We start from the raw sequence: 20,791 nt of genomic DNA, 5'->3' as shown, positions 1-20,791 counted from the left end.
ATACACAGGTGGAATTTTCTTATTTTTAAGCTGCCCTAGAAAAGCATTAAATGTGCACCTGACTCACCATAAGCTCATGTCCTTGAGCTTCTGTTTTACATGCATTTGCACAAGGGTAGGCGTAAGCCGGCTAGACACTTTGTAAATTCAGGCCATTTTCAGCCAAAATTCGCACCCTTCCACTCGGAATCCCTCACTCAGAAGATCAAAGAAGCTGGTTGGAGAATATTAATCCGAACGGTGCTTGCAGCCAATCAGCTGCAAGCACTGTTTGTGTATTCTGACAGTGGCTGGCACTGCGGTTAGAATACAAAGCTCATAGCGGGAGATTTGTCCAGATGCTGTTTTTAGCATAGATAAAATAATCTGCTATTTTTTTTGCTTCAGCACACAGGTTGAGTGAAACATATTCTACAGTGTATAGGCTACTTTTAAGGGCTAGTTCACACCACAAACACCCTGCGTTCAGCGGCGGGAGTGGGTGTGACAGTGCATTGAAGTCAATGGCACCGAAGCAACGCCCTCTGGCTGCAGTGCGATCACCCACACCCAAATGCGTGGCACATCAGTGCCTGTGTTGCGGTCAGAAAAGATAGTGCATGCAACGGTGCCATTGATTATAATGCACTGTCACGCCCCTGAACGTAGGTGCGGCATTGCTCTGGCACCCCTTTCTCAGTCTGGACAGATTATAAAGGGTTGTTATAGCATGTCTGGCCAGTGTAATGTTGTGATCTGCTTGGTTTATTAAACAAAACTCTCCAGTGTTTGAGAGAAGTTCCAAATGTTACTCATCACTGAATCACAGTGTCCTTACTGTTAGAAGCCGTGCTCCGTTCTGGTGATATCTTCTGCAATCACACCATGTGGCTTTGACTGTCTCTTAATACATTGAAATATGTTGAGGCACAGACAGTTCCAGTTCATAATGGAGAGAATTCAGTTGTTTACATGTCCTGGAATATCCCCGTCACATTTTATGCATATTTATCTCTCCATAATGGGGTCATTTCATCAGTTTTAATTAAAACATTAACGTTCTCAAGTCCTTCATCGTACAGGTTTCCTGCTCCTCGGTCACTTTGATTACATTGGAGACTTTAACCCTTTCACTGGCAATGACGTATGCCATAGGTCACTGGAAGTGAGCCCCTGCAAGCAGTCTTCTGGTGGCTATAGCTGCTGGGACTCTGTTTACAAGTGAAAAAGTTGTCTGTCGGCTTTACACTTGAAGCAATTCTGGTGGCTGAACTGCTGCCAGATCGCTTCCAGGGGCAGGTGAAGAGTCCCCCTTCCTGACACCCCTGCCTTGCTTCCTGGGCTCCGTTGGCCCTCCTGCGGACCCAGGACTGGCATCAAAGTTGCCAGCGGGGAGAGAGACCAGCAAACATCCATTTGCAGATCTCCTCCTCGCTGAATGGAGCCAGAAGCGACACATCTGGATCCTCAGCAGTAATCTCCTGGCTGCAGAAGCTGGGGAAGAAGCTATTCAAGTGCAATCTGGGCTGGATAACTTCTTGACATTTTTTTAAATAATTTTTTTTTTTTGTGTGAGTCCCCCGCCCTCATAAATGTATTCAGTGCTTTGGTAAGCAGGAAGCACTTTATGCTTCTGGAATAAAGGAGATCAGCATCAAAGCTGCAGAAAATAAAAGGCCCCGGTGTGTAAAACATAATTTGCTTTGTTTACATACTGTAAATGGCAGTAAGGTAGTGTTGGTTCATTTACTTTGACAACAGGATATAATAGACTGGAATTTCACATTTGTTTGTAATGTTTTATTTTCAATTAGTATTTAACCATTTCAAGACCAGGTGTTTAGACCCCCTTCCTGGCCAGGCCATTTTTCAGTATTCAGCGCTGCGGTACTTTGACTGACATTTATTCCGTCATGCAACGCTGTACTGAAATGAATTTTATACCATTTTTGGGGACAGATAGAGCTTTCTTTTGGTGGTATTTATTCACCACTGCGGGTTTTTATTTTTTACTATAATTAGGAAAAATTACTGAAAATTTTGAGAAAAAAACGTTTTTTTTAACATTGTTAGGAAACATTTATTATTACTCAGTTTTTTGGTAAAATATAAAAGTCGGGGTGACGTTGAGCCCGGGATCAGCTGGACAATGGCGGGGGGACAGCGGAGGTGGGGGCGCGCACCGATCGTTGCAACATACAAGCGATCCGCCGGCTCTACAGCCGGCCGATCGCTTGTATGTTAACAGGCATCGCTGCCTGTCTTTAAATTGAGCCCATTTCCCGCTCATGCGCGCCCAGGGGGCGTGTCTGAGCGGACGTCTAAAGACGCCCGCTCAGAGCTAGAGAGCTCCTGGCCGGCTGTTTTTTTAATACGGCCAGACCGGAGGCAGTTAAATTAGTATTAGACTCTCAAGGTTTCCTTTCAATATTAAATCTAGATGAAGCAAATATACATTGCCCAGCAAAATATTTATTTACATTTTTGCCCAAACACTTAGTCATCATGTTTCTGAATAGTTGGCTGCAACTCTCTCAGCTCAGCTTCCCTGAACTTCCTGTCCAGTACAAGATCACAAAGGGCAGAGTAGACCGCAGCAGCCGTCCATCTACTAGCTTCGAGAAAGTAGGAAGGCGGAGCAGGGAAGTCACTTGCCTTGCTGTGTGTGGAGACGCACACCGCTTACTAGCACACACAAGGGTGGCTCCATAGGACCCGACAAGGGAAAGGAGCCACTCTAAAACAGGATATCAGGGCCAGTGCTCAGGAGACCAGCTGATTCTGAAGGAAGCTTAAACTTTTAAACGTCAAGGAGCAGCTTCCATTGTGAGTGATTTAATCAGTATTTGAAATGGCTTAAAAACCTTTTGACTTTAATATCCTTTTAATAATAAAAACGAGCATGCGTTTGAGTAGAGTTCTTTAGTTCAGTTTAGTTTAATGACTTATTAGGATGTGCTTTAGGGCACCTAAACTGACCAGCAGCATGCTGACATGTAGTGAGATCAGGGTGCTGACTAAGACATGTTCAGCTGTTTGTCAATGTCCAAGTCAGCAGATTGGCTGGCAATGTTGCCTAAAACAAGTTGTGTCATGAATGCAGTTGAAGTCCAGCACCTGACTGTACTGTTTGGCAGGGCTGTCTGGGTCTGAAGAGTTGTTAAACATTATTACATGATGTTTGCATTGATGTACTTGGCTGCTTTTCTGGCATTCCACTTTAATGGGTGAATATGTAACAGCCCTGCCACAAAGCAAGCTGGGGACCTGTCTTTTCTGTGCTACACAAATGATTCACACCATCCAGTGCATTCATTGCACAGTCCCACGGGATGATCACACAGGATCACATAAACAAAGTCTCCCCGCAGTTTGGGGCGGAAGGGGGCGTGGTGGTGCCATTAATTTCAATGGCACGCAGATGCGCCTCCTGCCTGCAGTGTGATCGCCCGCACAAGAATGCGTGGTACCGCAAAATCATGCATTTTTAGCGTGTGTGGTGCTATTGACCGGAATGGCCATCACCACGCCCCCTTCCTTCCCAGAACATGTGGAGGCTTTGATTAGGCGATCCAGTGCATTCATCCCACAGGACTGTGTAATGAACGCACTGGATGGTGTGAACGGCCTTTAAGGCAGTTCGGTCACCTCCCCATCCCCAGCCTGTGACTGGACAGTGAATGAGCAGCGATAAACTGATGGAGAGATATTTTTGCACTCTCCTCCTGTCAGCATGCTCTTTTGCCAGCCCATACAGCACACTTGATTGGCAACAAATACTAACTCTCCCAATCTTGCCCAGTGCTGCTCTGTAGGGAATTGCAGGAGTCGGAGATAAAGACTAAGGGTTAGTTCACACCCTAACTATGTGCGTCTGCACAGATGCAGTGTGATACGTTTAGCTGTGTATTTATCGTGTTTCTGACATTTTTTTTTTTTAAGCTTAAAATGGGCTTTCAGTTGTGTTCCAGTGTGCTTGCGTGTGTTGTTTTATGCTGTGCAGCTAAAACATGGCAAGCAGGAATTTTTCTGACTGCCCTGGTGTGAACAGAGCACCAGAAATCTCATTGAAAAGCATTGTGACATGATTTTGATGCAGCTGCCAAACTGAATGGACTGCATCACAACTACATCTGGTGTGAACCACCCCTTAGGCTCCGTTCCCACTGCGCGATATGCAAATTGCGCGACATTGCGAGATTTGCCGCGCGATATCGCGTTGCAAGCTTGAATCGCGGCTAAATCCGCTCCAAAAAGGGTCCTGCTGTAGCGACACACGACCCGCGACAGCAGGACCCTTTGCCCCATTGAAATGCATTGGAGCGCGATATCGCGCGGTAATTTGCCGCGATATCGCGGGAATTACCGCGCGATAAATCGCTCAATGTGAACGGGCCTTTAGTCTTCAATCACACTTGCCACTTGCGTTTTTATGTCGAGATCTGTCTGCAAAATCTGTCAAGCTAGGTGCTTTGTTTATGATTCGAAATACTTAAAATAATGCACGTTGACACATGTGTTTAGATGCATCTGATCTTTGTCCATTGAAACAGACCATTGAAGTAGCCAATGAGATTTCAGCAAATAAACACATCTTGCATTGACGTGTTTTTGTGCGTTTTTTTCTAAACACAGCTAAACTGACTACAAGGTGTGAATGGATCCATTGGAAATCATAAGATGTGTGTGTATATGTATGTTTGTGCGTATGTGTGTGTGTGTGTGTGTGTGTATATATATATATATACGTTTAGAAAACCATGTTAAACGCACATAAATGCACCTAATTGTGAATACGCCCGCTGGAATTTGCAATGCAGTTTCTTTTTAAATCCATTTCTTTTTTTTTGTCTTATATCTATGTGGAGGAATCTGCGAATTGTGCTAGCTGCATTGTCTGGCCTGTCTTGCCTGGGTGCCAAAATGTTTCTATAGGCCCATTAGTATTGTTCCAAGTACGAGTAGAAAATGTAAGCAGGCTGTAAAGCTGTCTTGGTTTTTTTCTCTCATTGGTTCAGCTTGGTTGCCGCTCGGCTTAGGATGGAGATGTGTGCCGTGTCAGCGGATTGCAGTGGAACATTCCGGAGTCGTGTGTGCTTACTGCATTCTATAAAGACACAGAGCCCTGTCTGAGGAATGAATGAAATCTCTATTTCCCATTTTTTACTTTTGGTTGGAATATGGAAAGTGATGCCTTGTGTTACTTCCTAAAACCTATTTCTTCATTTTGTAATTTAAAGGAACGGGTCACTTATATAGTATAGATGACTCCTAGTGGGACGTATACGGATCTTTCTTACTGTTGAGGGGATACGGACATATTTACATAGTAATTGTTTAGAGATGAATTCTAGTCAGACAATAAATAACGGCGTGCAGAGTCTGGTGTCTTTTCAATGGACTGGTTCAAATTTTCTTTCGTGTATTCCAGCTCAAATGGCTGTCCTGCTTGTTGAATCACAGTGGGTTGCTGGTGTCCCTACTTTCTCTTAAAGGGACACTAAACTCAGGAGTTACATCTTAAAACTGCATTCAAATACCTTTATCTATTAACAAAAATGTACCTTATTTGTGTATCACTCGGCTGTAGATCCTCAGATCATCTCTGAATTGGTGCTGACACTGTCCATCCTTCCGGAGGGTGACTACCTTCATTCCCAATTGGTCCCTGTGTGTGTTGTAAAGTAGTCACCACTCCAAGCCCGCTCCTGTGATGGACTACAATCGCATGTTTAATTTAATAATTTGTATTGAGCTTGTAGTCCATCACAGGAGTGAGCTTGGAGCGGTGACTACTTTACTTTTCTTCTCTATGGTCCCTGCGTGTGATGTAGTCACCCTCCAGAAGGAAGGACAGTGTCGGCACCAATTCAGAGATGATTTGAGGATCTACAGCCGAGTGATATACAAATAAGAGTGATATACAAATAAGATACATTACACAATAGTTAAGGTTTAAGATTTAACGCCTGAGTTTAGTGTCACTTTAAAAGGGGCCTATCAGGATAGAAATAAGGTGCCATTGCTGACGAAGGTGTGCACTCCCAAGACTGTCATCTTTGCCCTCCCTCCACTATTTGGCCATATTTTTCTGCCCAATATATTTAAATCTGCAGCTTTTATTAAAAATACATGTTCATTCTACAGTGTAAGTTTTTGCCAAGGACTTCCTGTTTAGGGTGACAACACTTTTATCACACATTACGCAGGTATGCTTCCCTGTTGCCCTCAGGAAGTCCACCCAGAGAAATGCCATGGGGCCATTCCTAGGGTGCATGTAGACAGGAAGAGACCAGGAGATCAGCAGCATTGAGATGCAACAAAGAATATAAACAAAGATGAAGGCAAGTATGTTAAAAAGGGGGCAATTATTTGGCAGATTAGGGCATCTAGGCTTCAATAACCTCTTGTCGGTTCAGGTCCCTTTGTGACCACAATACGACTTTTTAAGTCCAAAAGTAAAGTGCTCCTTTGCTGTGAGACTGTGCGTGTTCCTAGCTCATAGGCCCCGTGTCAAACAGGGAAATTATATATTAAGTTATTGTAAAGTTCCCTGACGCTGCTAAACTTGGTCTGGGCCTTTAGGCTTCAGTAAACACGGGTCACGCAAGGGTTAAGTTTTAAAGGGAAAATGTCCTGAAGCAACATACCTGTGCTTAAAGCCTCCATCTGACCCCTCCGGGTCTCCTGCTGGTTCTATGCGACGGGTCCCTCGCTGTGAAGGTGAATAGGTTATGCTCCATTCTTCCAGGAGTAGTACACTGAAATGTGTATGTTATGGGGGGTTAATCTGGAAACACTTTATTTATGAGGTTATTCAGGCAATTAGAATGCTGCAAATAGCAAGTCCTTTCACCTGAAGCAGGGTGCACATGCTAGATTGTCAGCGCAGTGTAATATATGGGCAGGCAAAGACTGGATGATGGCAGAAGAGCGGTCTGACAGTTTCTACATACCTGAAATCGTCAAGAAAGCCGTTGGAGGTGCATTCTTTGCTGCCTTCCAGATGTCTTCACTTTCCGGCTAATAATGGTAAAAGCTTCACCAGTAAATTCTTACAAAGGGAGGAAGAGGCAAAGAAAGCGACTCTATTCTTTTTTTCGGGAAATTTTTAGGCCAAAATTATCTGCATTGGTGGGAGCGAGTGGAGAGTGTGCATCACACTCAGCAAGTATTGTTTGGAAGGCGGACCTGAGCTTCTTCTATGGAGTATTTTCATTGTGTGCTGCGATGTGCGGTATATATAGTAAATTACAGGTATCTAACCGGAATGTGGGAGGAAGATTTGACTGGTGGGTGGGGGGTTCCTAAGGATGCCTGTGTTGGTAGGCTTTGGGCTTGTGTACATGGCATCAGTTTGAGATGCTTCTGAGATCCTTCAGAATTTGTTGACAGTAGCTTTTAACCTGCAGTTAACCTCCTTCTGACCTTTAAACAGGTTTTTCAGGAGAGCAAAACCCACTTGAAGAGAACAAAAGCCAGTCCGCACTCTTCTATATATAAAAATGTTTCCCTCCTTTTGTATGTGTGTGTGTGAGTTATAATTATTGGAATAGAATATATATGATTTGGAGATAAATGAATGATTCAATTGAATACAGGCTGATTGCAATATAATGTTTTGAGATCTTTATTTGAAGTCTGGTTACCGCTGTATAAAGAAGACCTTGAATTGTTTAATGGTATGATCTAATGCTGTGTTTTCTCCGTTATTTATTTTTTCCTTTCGAAAGTGACTTCATTCTTACATTGTTGGCGAGATATATGAAACCTATTTATATGTTATGATTATTATAACTTTGTGAAATAAATAAATATAGATTTAATCTAAAAGCCAGACCACACAAGCCCTTATATAAACCGTATCCTTATATGTTTGGTGTAACACTATGATTTACTTATGCAAATTAGAAAATTGTCCTCTGCAGGCAATGCTGTTGTTGATTGCTTCTGCAGGCAACAAGTTAGTCAGTAAACTGCTAATGCACCACAGGAAAAGTTAATTTTGAATCTCAAGGTAGTGAGATCTTCCTGCCAAAGTTTCTCTTAATCCTATTACTTTATAAGTGATCTATCCAGAAGTTGGGGGGGTGTTCCTGCAATAAATGATAAATGGCCACAGCAGGTGTGGGAACCTGGGAACTGGATGGTAAAGTTTTCTGCACTGGAGACGCTGATGATGCAAGAAATGTTTGGTGATTTATGTCAGAATAAAGAACAGGATTGATAAGGTTTAAAGTGACACTAAACTCAGCAGTTAATTTTAAAAATACATTCATGTACCTTAACCCTTTCGCTGCCAAGCCCTCCGGAACATTTTTCAAATCAGCTGGCCAAGCCATTTTTGAATTTTCTGCAATTTTTTCCTATTGATTTGATTTTCAACTGCTGCGTTGCTAGCGTTTGTAAAAGACCCCCCAAACCATATATTTTCTGAAAGCGCAATCCCGGTAGAATAAAAAGATGGTGATACTAAATTTGTAGGCCCTGCGATAATTGCGCAAATGTTTCTCAAATTAATATTAAACCGATAAAAATACACAATTCAATTGTTAAAACACACCAAAATCAGTATCCGTGCACAAAAAAAAATATTTTTTGTCGGTCATCAGCGGCTTGTGAGCCGCTGATGACAGCTATTAATTTAAAGGGGACAGTCTGCTGAACAGTTCTACTATAAGCTGATGGTCGCTAAAGCTTATAGTAGAACTGTAAATGCCAGGTCAACAGGTATTTGTAAGCCCTGGTTCACACCTAGGCTGCACTGTTTTAGCGCGTTTGTACGCGCATTAGCGGCATGCGGTAATTTGCGTGTTGTGCACATTTGTATGTGCATTTTAACGCGCATACATGAAGACGCACGTTTTGATTGGCAGCTCATAAACCATTATTGGGCAAACGTGCAAAAATGAAAATGTGCAGCATGCTTCTGTTGTGTGTTTTTGGGCATTTCCAATGAAGTCTATGGGGAGGAAAAGCGTTTTTAACTGCCCAAAGAAGCTCCTGTACCTTTTCAGGCATCTGGCGTTTTCCTGCTAGGCGTTTTTCTGCTCGGGTATGAACCAGGGCCATTAAAAATCATGCAATTTCTTGTGTTGGGCATTTAAAATCGCTTTTCGACTGCTCAAAAACGCCTGTGTGTGAACCAGGGCTAAGATGCACAGGGACTAAAGGGAATCTGTAAGTACAGGTGCAGTTATATTTTAGGTTCCGCAGCACTTTTTTTTGTGGGCGTCATAATTTTACTTTAGATTAACCGTGCTGTCAGGTGCCCTAAATAAGTCAGTACATATTTCAGCATGTCGGTAAAGTCAGACGTCCAGCAAACGATTGGTTTATCCTTTATTTGCCATTTTGCATATTAGTTCTGTAGATATCCTCATAGATCACCTTGTTGGAATACATTTAGGTTACAACCTGCTGATCCTCATACAAAACAACTTGCCTTCAGTTATTGCACCATTCTAGGGACTATGTGGCATTTCTCTTTCTTGGCTGAAAATTGAAGTGTCGTTCATAGCATCCTGTTACATCTCTGTTGTCATTTAATTCACAGAATGAGGAGCAGTACCTATACCTGACAAACATGAGATTTGGAATGATGGAACAATATTAGAGCGGCTAGCTTACATCATCTAAGCATCTCGCGGGGCTGTCAAATAATGGCTAAATGAGTCTTGGCTCAGAAGTGCTGACCCACTGCTCTGCTCTCTGCACAAGTAACACAAAGCTCATTTCTTCTGCCTTGTTACTCTGCTTATGTTTATTTCCCTTTGAAGTCAATGAGAAATGTCTGTGTCTATACAAGCATAGTGGCAAGGCAAGTAAAGCAAGGGATTGAAGGCTGAATCGGATGATAGAGTTTTAAAGTGGTACACCAGAGAAAACTAGATCCAGTAGTAAAGCTGCAATGTAACAAACGTTTTCTGTGGTAGAAAGTGAAGACAAGTCCGTATGGACCCCTCCCCCCATTGGTTTCTAGAAATTAAAAGTAGGCATCTCACACATTGCAGTTGTTCCAGCATTGAATTCTCTTATTTCCTCCCCTGATTAATCTCTGCACAGCAGTTGTGAACACGCTTGCAACATCCAGTGCAAATAATGCCACGGCCTGTATTTAGAAGAAACGCCAAGTGCACCAAAACCGCCATTGTAAAAGGTTAACAGCTGTCTTTTAACTTGACTGGAATTCCTAAAACTATTGGTTGTTTCATATTGTAAAGTAGGCATTAAAAGTTACTGTTTGGTTGTGACCAATTCAAACTTGTAAGTGCTTCTCTTACATCTCCACTAGATGGCGCTCCCTGACCGATGTTCTGCATTTGGTTGTAACCACTGGGGGATCGTACTTGCCATTATAGAACTACTAACCCTTTTTCAATATTGGATTTGCAGGAAGCTGTGATCAGTTTACTCAGGCTTATTAGTGTGCAATGAGTTTATCTGTGTATCCGCTCACCACATCTTACTACTTATTGAAAATAATGCTCTCTGCAATAATGATTGGCCTAGACTGGGGTACAGCAGCATTATTATTTTTTCATGGTATACATTATAAGTGGACTTGATGAATTAGGCACAGTGTCAAATGAAAAGAGCAGTGAACTATACCAACCTGTCAGACTATAATTTGTTTACATATTTGATTTGGGTAAACTGAATCCATTTCCTATTTCCATCACTGTTACTGCTTCTATTACTGAATGAGCTGGACATGCCTACTACTCTTTCCATGGGTTAGCAAATGCAAATCAGACCAAAGTCTGCCTCAGTTCCGCTCAGCAGCCAATTCTAGTTTATCCTTCTTTGATTATGTTTGTGGCTTAGGACAATACACAGTACAGAAGCCCATAACAGAATTGCGATGTTGGTTTATTGGCTGCTGCCTTTTGCACTATGCGTTCTTTCTCGGAAGGGATTTCTGCTGATCATTGCATCTCTGTGTGTTACGTTATCCAGGCATTTTGTTGGAGATTTTAATAGGCGTTGAAAATGGTCTTGTTTTATTTTCCAGGCTCCGCCATCCATGGTGAATAATGAACAGCGGCAGCATGCAGAGCACATCTTCCTCTCCTTTAGAAAATCCAAGTCCCCTTTTGCTGTATGCAAGCACATTTTAGGTATGTATGGGTTAGAGCTGCACTACAGAGTAATATAATGCTTGGTCTATCATACAGTTGTTGGATTCTCTCCCATGCTGCATTGCTGGTCTAACCTACAATTTTTTATATTTTTTTTTTCCTTACAGAAACCAGTAAAGTGGACTATGTACTTTTTCAAGCTGCCACAGCGATAATGGAAGCTGTTGTAAGAGAATGGATCCTCCTGGAAAAAAGTAGCATTGAATCACTCCGAACATTCCTTTTAACTTATGTCTTACAGAGGCCTAAGTGAGTACCGATCTGTTGATAAAGATTTGCTGTGTGATGACAAAATCACAAATACACTGCAAATCCACCAAGAGTTGGGGGAGTTGAACTCCGTGATTGTGTTTCTTCAGTGTCTGTTCCAGCAAACCACACACAGCTTTAGGTTATATGAGAATAGGTGGAAACGTTTTATCTTGCCACCACATGAGAAAAAAAATGTTTGTATTGTTTTACAATTAAAATAACCCTGTATGGACTTTTCCTATTGCTCCACTCATTCTCGCTGTATCATTTAGTGTCCGGGTGCTATTTAATGCCTAATGTAGAATTCAGGTTTGAGGTCAACCTCAAGGAACAGATCACCCACATACTTTTACACGTCCTGGGATTACCTGCCCTAATGCCTTTAGAGATTTCTCTGCAAGATACTGTAGTATTGATTAAGTTGTTTGCACAGGTTTAGTGATTTTACAAACTCTTTTCAGATCTACTTGCAGCTTCTTATCAGTACCTATTTGATTGATCTGTATTGAATCAATTCTTTAGGGTGGCTCAAACTTCTGTATTGGAGGGCAGGCTCCATAAAGCGAGCCTGTCACCTCCAAACACTATCGCATAGGGGCTTATTACCCCCTGTGTGATAGCAATAAGGTTAAGTGAAAAAAATAAGTAAAAAATAAAAATTAAAACCAGCCCCTGCCATCTGCATGCGAATAAACTGAGCTGAGTGCTGCCCCCATTGCACTGTGTTCCATATTGTGGCTTGCCTTCACTCCTTCCCCTCCGCAGGTACAGGTGTACTACCATCCAGCGCAGCCTTGTGCTATGGATTTTGAACTTCGCTTGCAAATTGCAAGCACTTGTTGGTCATGGCAGTCAGGTGACCGCACTAACCAATGGGATGCACTTAGCATGGTTAAATACTAAATACGGTTTTGGTTAAAACAATTTTTTTGTATCCTGACAAGTAGATTGGGTCCCCGCTGTAGTCCTTGGACAAGAATTATTATTATTTTGTTGTTGTTAAATTTCCACACTCCTGGCCTGTTGGCTCATGCTTTCAACTATATGGACCTTGAGTTAAACAAGTAAAACTCTAATGGTTTTGAAACTTTACAAGGTAATTAACTTCTATTTTAAGAGATTTGACAAACTGGCAAATACAGGTGAAACTCGAATAATTAGAATATTGTGCAAAGTTCATTTATTTGACTAATGCAACTTAAAAGGTGAAACTAATATATGAGATAGACTCATTACATGCAAAGCAAGATAATTCAAGCCGTGATTTGCCATAATTGTGATAATTATGGCTTACAGCTCATGAAAACCCCAAGAACCCCAAATCCACAACCTCAAAAAAGTATATTAGTACATGCAATCAATAAAACAAGGATTGTACATAGAACAATATCGGACCTCTGAAAAGTACAAGCATGCATATGTACTCAGTACTTGGTTTGGGCCCCTTTTGCAGCACTTACTGCAATTACTTTTGCACGATATTCTAATTATTCGAGTTTCACCTGTAGAAGAAAACTTTAGGTTAACCGAGGATAACCCGTCCCTCATATAGCATGCCTCAGCTTTTTGCTAGTGTCCTATGGTGATGGATGTCTCTTCTTCAGCTCTCATGTGTTAAAAACATTTTTTGCTAGCACCTTTTTACAATTTTTTTTTTCTCCTACATTGCTGCCCCAGGTTTGTCTCTTCAATTGCAACTCTGGCACAGTCATCCTCAGCCTGACTTTTGAAGTACTTTGGCCAAACCCCTCTGGACTGGACATTGCAGGGATAGCCTTAAGTGACCTTTTGGGTACTGGGTTCCCTGTGGAGTGCTTTCAGATCTCCGTTCTGGTAAAAGTTAGCTGCGGTGCTATTTCCAGGTCCAGAGCTGCTGGCATTGCCTCAGCTTGTGACTTGTGTCTGAAGACCCGCTTAGTGTAGTGTGTCATGCTTGTCGAGGAAGCATGTCCCTGTTGCTGCCCCTGCTTGCAAAAAGCCATGTGGAACCTCAATTCGTTCCTGCTGGCAACCAGCAGCATTGACTTCAGTCACCTCCAGCTGTCCGATCATCACCTGAGGCCTTGCCTCTTACCTTGAGCCTATCTGTTGCTTTATCACCACAAGGATTTTTGTGCAGAAGTGGTCTATTCCCACTGTGGATCCAGCAGTGTCCCTCCTATACACAGTGCTATTATTTTCCTTTATATTATGTAAAGGCCCAAACGTAACTTTTTACCTTTTTTCAGTCAAGCAAGTATGACATATTGCATTTGAATATTTTTTATGTTTCTCTTTTCAGTCAGCAGGTGGAATTTCAGTTTCCTTTTTAAATGTTTAACTTTCCTTGTTTAACTTTCCTTGGTTTACAAAGCTTAATATAAATCAAGCCCAAAGTCACAGACAACTCCATTAGAAGAGTGACTACTCTCTTCCTCCACCTATGCCTTGCTTGCTTTGTTCATAGGGGTGTGCTGAGCTACAGACAAGAGTGGAATAAACCATTTTTTTAAAAACATACAATTAAGAGACTGCCTTGTGCAGTGTATTGTTAGTAGGGATGAGTTTCGGGTGTGGGCTTACCAGAAGTTCCACCCTAGCTGTTTCAAGTTGCTGGTCAGGTGGACCATTTAGCTAGTTTGTTGGTCCGCCAAACTTCTTTCTGTGCCCTACTAATCTATGATGCTGTGCATCCCACACAGTGGCATTGGTTGGCTGGTGGCTGAGCAGGGAAATTGTTGCTTTTGGCCTGTAAAGCACTTCCATGTAGACCTTGCTTTCAAACGTGTTATGAATGATGGGTGTGTTTGCCATTTGTTTCACTTGTTGCACTTGGTGGCTGAGCCACATAGCGGGACACTGGACACAGGGATATGAGTTCAATGAACGTCCATGCCATGAACGTCCATGCCAACCAAACCCAGGGCCATCTGGATTTGGTCCGCTTGGACGTTCACCCAACCCAAACTTTTGGCTGGATTCACAAATGTCCAAGTTTTACCAAACCTTTGCCAGCTCATTTGTCAGTAATTATAGCATTGATCTGCAAAGTTGCATGTACATAAAAACACATTTTACTTCTTTACCTTGTTTTGTGTTTGCAGCCTCCAGAAATATGTACGAGAACAGATCCTCTTGGCGGTAGCAGTCATAGTGAAGAGAGGATCATTAGACAAATCAATTGACTGCAAGAGCATTTTCCACGAAGTCAATCAGTTAATCAACAGTGGTAACCCTACAGTTGTAAGTAGTCATAATTTCTTATTTTTACTTCTGAACTTTTTGGTTTTCTCTTTAACCCTTCCTCTTACTCCCTATGGGAGCAGCTAGCAGGGCAGATCTGCAAAAGGATAACTTCCATACTTGATGGCACCAGGGACATACCTTGGCTGTCATTGGGACGATGGGGTACTGCCCACAGTTCATATGGTATCCAATGGGTAGGAGGTAGTTTCTGGCCGCCTACATCAACAATCTCCAAGTTTGTTCCCTTCAGAAGGTAAGTGGTGGCAAGATGTGTTTGGCGGAGCTTGACATCATACACATGCACCCTCATAAGAATGTGAATGCTAAGGATACGTGTCTTTTAATTTATGTGCATGATTCAGATGCACAGGTGTAGGTGAGGCCATTTTTATTTTTTATAAAGCTTGACCAGTTTTAAGCTGACAGGAGGGATTTAAACATCTTTACTATGGTTTTATGGAAGTGGTTTTATTCCCAGCAGGGGCACAAGTTGATGTGACCATATTAAAGTTATGGTTACATCCTGACCATCACCGCACTTCTAGTTCATTCATACTTTCTCCTGTCTATTAACTAAAAGTCCATATCATGGTTCGGACAGGGGCTGCCAGAAGACGTCTGCAGGAGCCAGAGCATTGTACCTGCTATTAGAGCTGCAGCTAACGATTATTTTCAAAATCGATTAGTTAGCCGATTATTAAGTTCGATTAATCAGATAAACAATAAAATACATTTAAAAAATGGCTCCAGTGATGGACTACTAGTTTAGTTTCAAAGTTTTTATTGAGTTTTGACATTAGATAGGGTACATAACACAGTAAACAATACAGAAGTACAGGTAACTCAGGAACGCGGAGACATTGTCTGTTGATGGACTACTAGTTTGTATTGAGATTGCAGTCCATCACAGGAGCAAGCTTGGAGCGATGGAAGTAAAAAAAAGAAAAAAAAATACTGTGGTGTGCAATATAGTGAAAAGGAAAGTGTAAAATTATACAGCAATGAATGCAGAATGGCATCGGCTATAGAGGACTACAAATCCCAGCAATAGTACATTATACAGCGCAATGCAGAATACCACCAGCTATAGAGGAATACAACAAATCCCAGCAATAGTACATTATAGCTGGTGGTATGCTTCATTGCGCTGTATAATGTACTGTTGCTGGGTTTTGTAGTCCTCTATAGCTGGTGGTATTCGGCATTGCACCACTGTATAATGTATTGCTGGGATTTGTTGTATTCCTCTATAGCAGGTGGTATTTCGCATTGCGCTGTATAATGTATTATTGCTGGGATTTGTAGTCCTCTATACAGCGCAGTGCAGAATATTACCAGCTATATAGAAATACAACAAATCCCAGCAATACATTATACATACAATGTATAATGTATTGCTGGGATTTGTATTCCTCTATAGCTGATGGTACATTGCTCTGTATAATATACAGCACAATGTACCATCAGCTATAGAGGACTACAAATCCCAGCAATACATTATAGAGCACCATGTGTGGGAAAGTGCAGGCTTACCTGAGCAGTCTTCCAGCAACTTGCTTCTGAGATCGGACCTGTCTATCAGCGGCTGTCATCCGCCCACACCTGCTCCTCACTACCTCTCCCCGCGTCCCTGTGCCGATCGTGGATGTGGGGAGGAGGTGCGGCGTGAAGAGCGTGGATGCGGGCGGGTCTGGCAGCGTCGAGCGTGAGGTGGGAAGGAGGTGCGGCGCGCTGCGTGTTTGAAGCTGTGAACAGGGCCAACTGATCGGAAGCCAATTCATCGATTATGGAAAAAGTTGAAAACTTTTTCCATAATCGATTATGTCGATTAGTTGTTGCAGCCCTACCCGCTATCGACTGATCACAGTTGCAGTGCTTTGCAGGCTCAAATGCAAAAGAATAATATATACGTAATTTGTTATTTTATTAATGTGTGCGCATTTTTATTTATTTTTCTTTAATTGGCTGTAATTAATTTTGGAGAAGAGTTGAACATAAAACTGTAAGCATATACTGTCCTACATATTGGTCCTATTTTGTTATATTTTATTTCAGCATTTCAAATATTTGAGTGGTGAAAAAAATCATCAGTTCTAATAGTTTTATTATTAGTCAAATTAAAAAGCGCACCACCAGCACACCCCAATGCCCCTCCAGGGAAAATGTACAGATCACATGTACAGAGTGACATTTTGGAGCCACTGAAGGGGCTCCATCAGGCAGCAGAGATGACTTGTTCACTATCCCTTAATGGAGGAGCTCTTTAGTGCTTCCGAAATGTCACTTTGTACATGTGATCAATACATTTTGATTTGGGGGACCATTTGGGTGTGGCTGAAACATTGTTTGTTTTTTTTAAATGTGATCAATAAAGTTGCTCTGAAGGAGCATTTGCGTGTGCTTGGGACGTGCTTGTTAATTTTACTGGTTGGTCGTTCGCCATTCAGCATTGCACCTGAACTAATGTGGCCGATCCCACTTAAAATATCCAGAGGAGTGCCTCACTGAAGTGAAGGAGATTTTTCTGCTAGCTGGTATTGCTTCATGGACTCTAAACATTTTGTTAACCAATTTGGTGTAAAGAACCCAAATAAAATGTAAGCTTTTTTTTGGCTTCTGTAAGCTAAAATGTACCCCCCCCGTTAGAGGCTTGGGATGCCATAAACAGTGATTTTTGACAGAATGAGTTGTATGTTTTCTGACATTGTATTGGAGTTATAGTATATGGCCTTTTTATGAATGGAAGAGCCGTTTTCCAGTCTGTGGTTTTACATCTGCTAATAATAATAATCTGTGGTTTTGGTTTCCATCCCTTTGAAAGTTTCCACGACTGGTGAGTGTTGGTGGTTTTACAGCACCCAAAGTATTCAGAGATAATGCTTTGTAGCACGCTGCAGGGACTCCCAAGCCAGAATAGCAGCTTGCTAAGGTCAGGCTTCATTGCAGAGAGGTCAGTGAATTGGATCTAAGATGTGTGGATGGTAAACTGATAACAGCAGTTTTAACCTCCTGCATTTCTTTACGCTTTTACATTTCTTTCAAAAAGTGTTGATTCCAGAATATGCACAAAACCAGGAAGAAATGTTTTTTGGTTTTTTTTTTTCCACCCCAAAAGCTTTTGAACTGTAACCACAAATTAAAGTTAAGCTGAAGCCAAAACTTTTTTTTTTTGTTTTAGTCCTGGATAGAGTGCAGATGGATTTGAACACTTGTCAGGTATTTATTGTTGTCTGTATCCCCATTAGGGAGATTCACCCTCTCTATTTGTCCCAGTGAGCATCATCACTAAAAGTCAAAATTAAAAGAAAATCACTAATTTTGGGGCTGTCATAAGAACTGCAATCTTCCAGTGGAGACACTAGTTCTGGTGGACCTGCTGGCCACCAGGGATTTGCTTCACATCCTGTTTTGTCACACTTACCTTGTCCACGTGCCAGGTTTTACCCTCTGTCCTGTTTCCATGCCAGGTTTTTCCCCATGTCCAAGCTGCTTGGCTTCCAGGCTATTGCAGGTCGGAGGCCTGCAGATAATCTACTCTTGGCCTCTCCCTTTTAGCAGCAGTTCACCTGTTGCTTGGGGTTCAATCAACAAGTCAGTATACTAGCTGCCAGACCCCCTATGTTCCTAGTTACCATCCTTCTTGGTTCCTGAGACCTCCCTTTTTATATAGGAGTTTTCCTGTGCTTCCAAGGATCCCGTGTTTTCCATGCTCCCCAGGAGTCCTGTGCCTTTGATGTAGCCCTGGGGATTCCCCGAGTGGCTGGGATTCCCACTCTGTTGTTTCCTATGGTTTGTTCCCTCTGTGTTCTTGAGTATATTGCCAGCATTCACCTGTGTGCTGTGAGCTTGCTTGTTCTGTCTGCTCTGCTGCACTGCTTTGGTGTTTCCTCTCTCTAGCTCCTGAGTGTCTACTCTTCCCTATCTACCTACTTCTTTTGTGCATCAGCCTGATGTGTGTTTTCTGCTCAGCAGTGCTGTTTGTGTTCCCTTATGATCTTGCATTCTCTGCATCCTACACCTTCTGCTACACACACTCCCTGTGTGTGCCTGCCATTGAATCTTGAACTGCTGTGTATGCACATTTCCTGTGTGCATCTTCCTGTGTATCTTGCTACAAACGCTCCCTATGTGTTTCTGCTACTGAATTCCTTGCCTCCATGTTTACACGTCTCCTGCGTGTACCGTCCTGTGTGGTTTGTTTTTGTACCAGGTGTCCCTGCACTGCTATTTCCCAATTTTATCCTGTAACTGCATCTGCATGGGTGTGTTAGAGGGCACGATTGCATTCCTTGGTGTTTTTTTAATATCTCCCATTAAGCCTTTAGATAATGTAAGGAGGGTTTAGAAACCCATCAGCTTTTATTGCTATCTGGGTCTCACTTGGTGGAAATTAATGATACTTATTATATTCCCCCCATTAGTTGTCAGTTGCGAAAAATAAGTGTAACTCCCATGAATCACAATTTTCACCTGAACAGGAAGTGAAGAAAATCTCCCAATAGGGACCACTCCTTAAGGTGGCCATACACTCTACAACCATCGCAAGACCTTAGTCTTGCGATGGTTGTACAGGGATTAAAAAAACGTACGATCTGCCTATCTTGGACAGGCAGATCGCACTCTCGATCATCGCAAGCCCGCCCCCCTGAGGGGCGGGCTTCCGATGACCGCAATGCTGAACGGGCAGTGTGCGCGTGCGCACACCGGCCCGTTCGGCATTTGTCTTCCGAGCACCGTTCTAACCAGCCGAGAATCGTACGATTCCCGGCTGGTTTTCGAACATGCTGGTTCGACGGAAGACGTGCGACCGTACAGTAGAAACGGTCGCACGTCTCCGTTCACTCTGCTCGATTCTCGTACGATCGCGGGATTTCCCGCGATTCTCGTACGAGAATTGAGCAGTGTATGGGCACCTTTAGTGACAACTAATTTTAACTTTGCTTCTTTATTACAGCTCCTCCATTTAATCCAAGTTGCTAAAATTTTACTTTTAGTTTTTAATTTTACAAAGCTGGAAATGCCCTTTAAACAGCAATAAGCTACCTCTTGGCATCTGTTCGTAATCTGCTTCATCTCTTGCTGGATGCTTGGTGGTCTGATTTTGTTTCTGATGTGTAGATGTCTTTCATTACTCCATGTACATATTCAAAGATGAGGAAAGATGGCGTCAATTGAATCGTGTGGTTTAAAGGCCTTGTTAACACATGTATTTACAAGGAGTGATTCACCAATGTGTTACCTCAATCATTTAGTATCTCATAGCATGCCTGCCTTTGTCACATGTACATTCTACACACCCGTGGTTTCCTGGGGGCGGTCATCTTTATCTGGTGTGTGTTACAGGCTGCATTGCGAGGTGTATAGTGTTCATTTCCAACACATTGGAAGCTTTCATTGGTATAAGGTTCATATTTTAAGAACATCATATGATCCCAGCATGCAATCCGCATTCTTTCCGGTTGACTTGCAAATACTATTCAAATAGTCTTAGAACAGGTTGAGAAACCAAAACACTCATATGGATCTAAAGGGCTCATGGCCAAAGGACTGTTTATAAAACGTGCAGTGGCAGCTGGAAACATCTGTGTACATTGCGACTGTCATTCTGCACTACCAGCTTTGGCCAAGAGAGTGTTCTGTTGCACTCACTTTTTACCTTTGCTATTATATAACTTAAATGAGATGTGGTGCATTTTTTTTCCTTTTTACCCATTTTCTCTGGTAAAGAAAATGAGAAGAAATCCAAATGTGAAACTCCAATAAAACAAAAAAAAATCCCATTTGATCAGTCCAGCTAAGGTACCTCCACAAGCCCCTTATGTTATAGCACATTTTGAGGCGACAGGTTCTCTTTAAGGTGTCTATTATACCCCTAGTGTCACCTTTCCACTTCACTGGGGAATGACAGCTGCCTGCCGAGGCAGCTGAATGTAAATACAGCCAGTCTCCTATTGGCTATTTTAAATTACAGTAGCAGGCTGGCTATTGCACCTGCCCACTGCCTGCTGTCAATCAGCAGAGGAGGGACCTGAAGAAGAAAGTTTTCCTTCAGGTCCTCCTCTGCTGATTGACAGCAGGCAGTGGGTGGGACCAATAGCCAGCCTGCTATTGCAATTTATAGTGAACTCGAGTACGAGGGATTGATAGAACACCGGCAGAGAAGGGGGCATGGGCGGGCAGCAGTGGATGTATTG

The 20,791-nt window shown here is 42.4% G+C and overlaps 1 protein-coding gene across 1 annotated transcript in view; it reads left to right on the top strand.

Moving 5' to 3' along the window:
• Positions 1 to 20,791, top strand: part of XPO4 (exportin 4) — a 104,619-nt gene that overhangs the window by 6,529 nt on the left and 77,299 nt on the right. Inside the window, exons 2-4 of the mRNA XM_018572013.1 lie at positions 10,994 to 11,099; positions 11,228 to 11,369; positions 14,456 to 14,594. Coding sequence (XP_018427515.1) covers positions 10,994 to 11,099; positions 11,228 to 11,369; positions 14,456 to 14,594 — 387 coding nt within the window. The remainder of the gene's footprint in view (positions 1 to 10,993; positions 11,100 to 11,227; positions 11,370 to 14,455; positions 14,595 to 20,791) is intronic.

This window comes from Nanorana parkeri, unplaced genomic scaffold, assembly GCF_000935625.1.
Source record: "Nanorana parkeri isolate BGI_ZX_2015 unplaced genomic scaffold, ASM93562v1 scaffold1901, whole genome shotgun sequence".
NCBI lineage: Eukaryota > Metazoa > Chordata > Amphibia > Anura > Dicroglossidae > Nanorana > Nanorana parkeri.
This window is presented reverse-complemented; position numbering and strand designations above follow the sequence as displayed.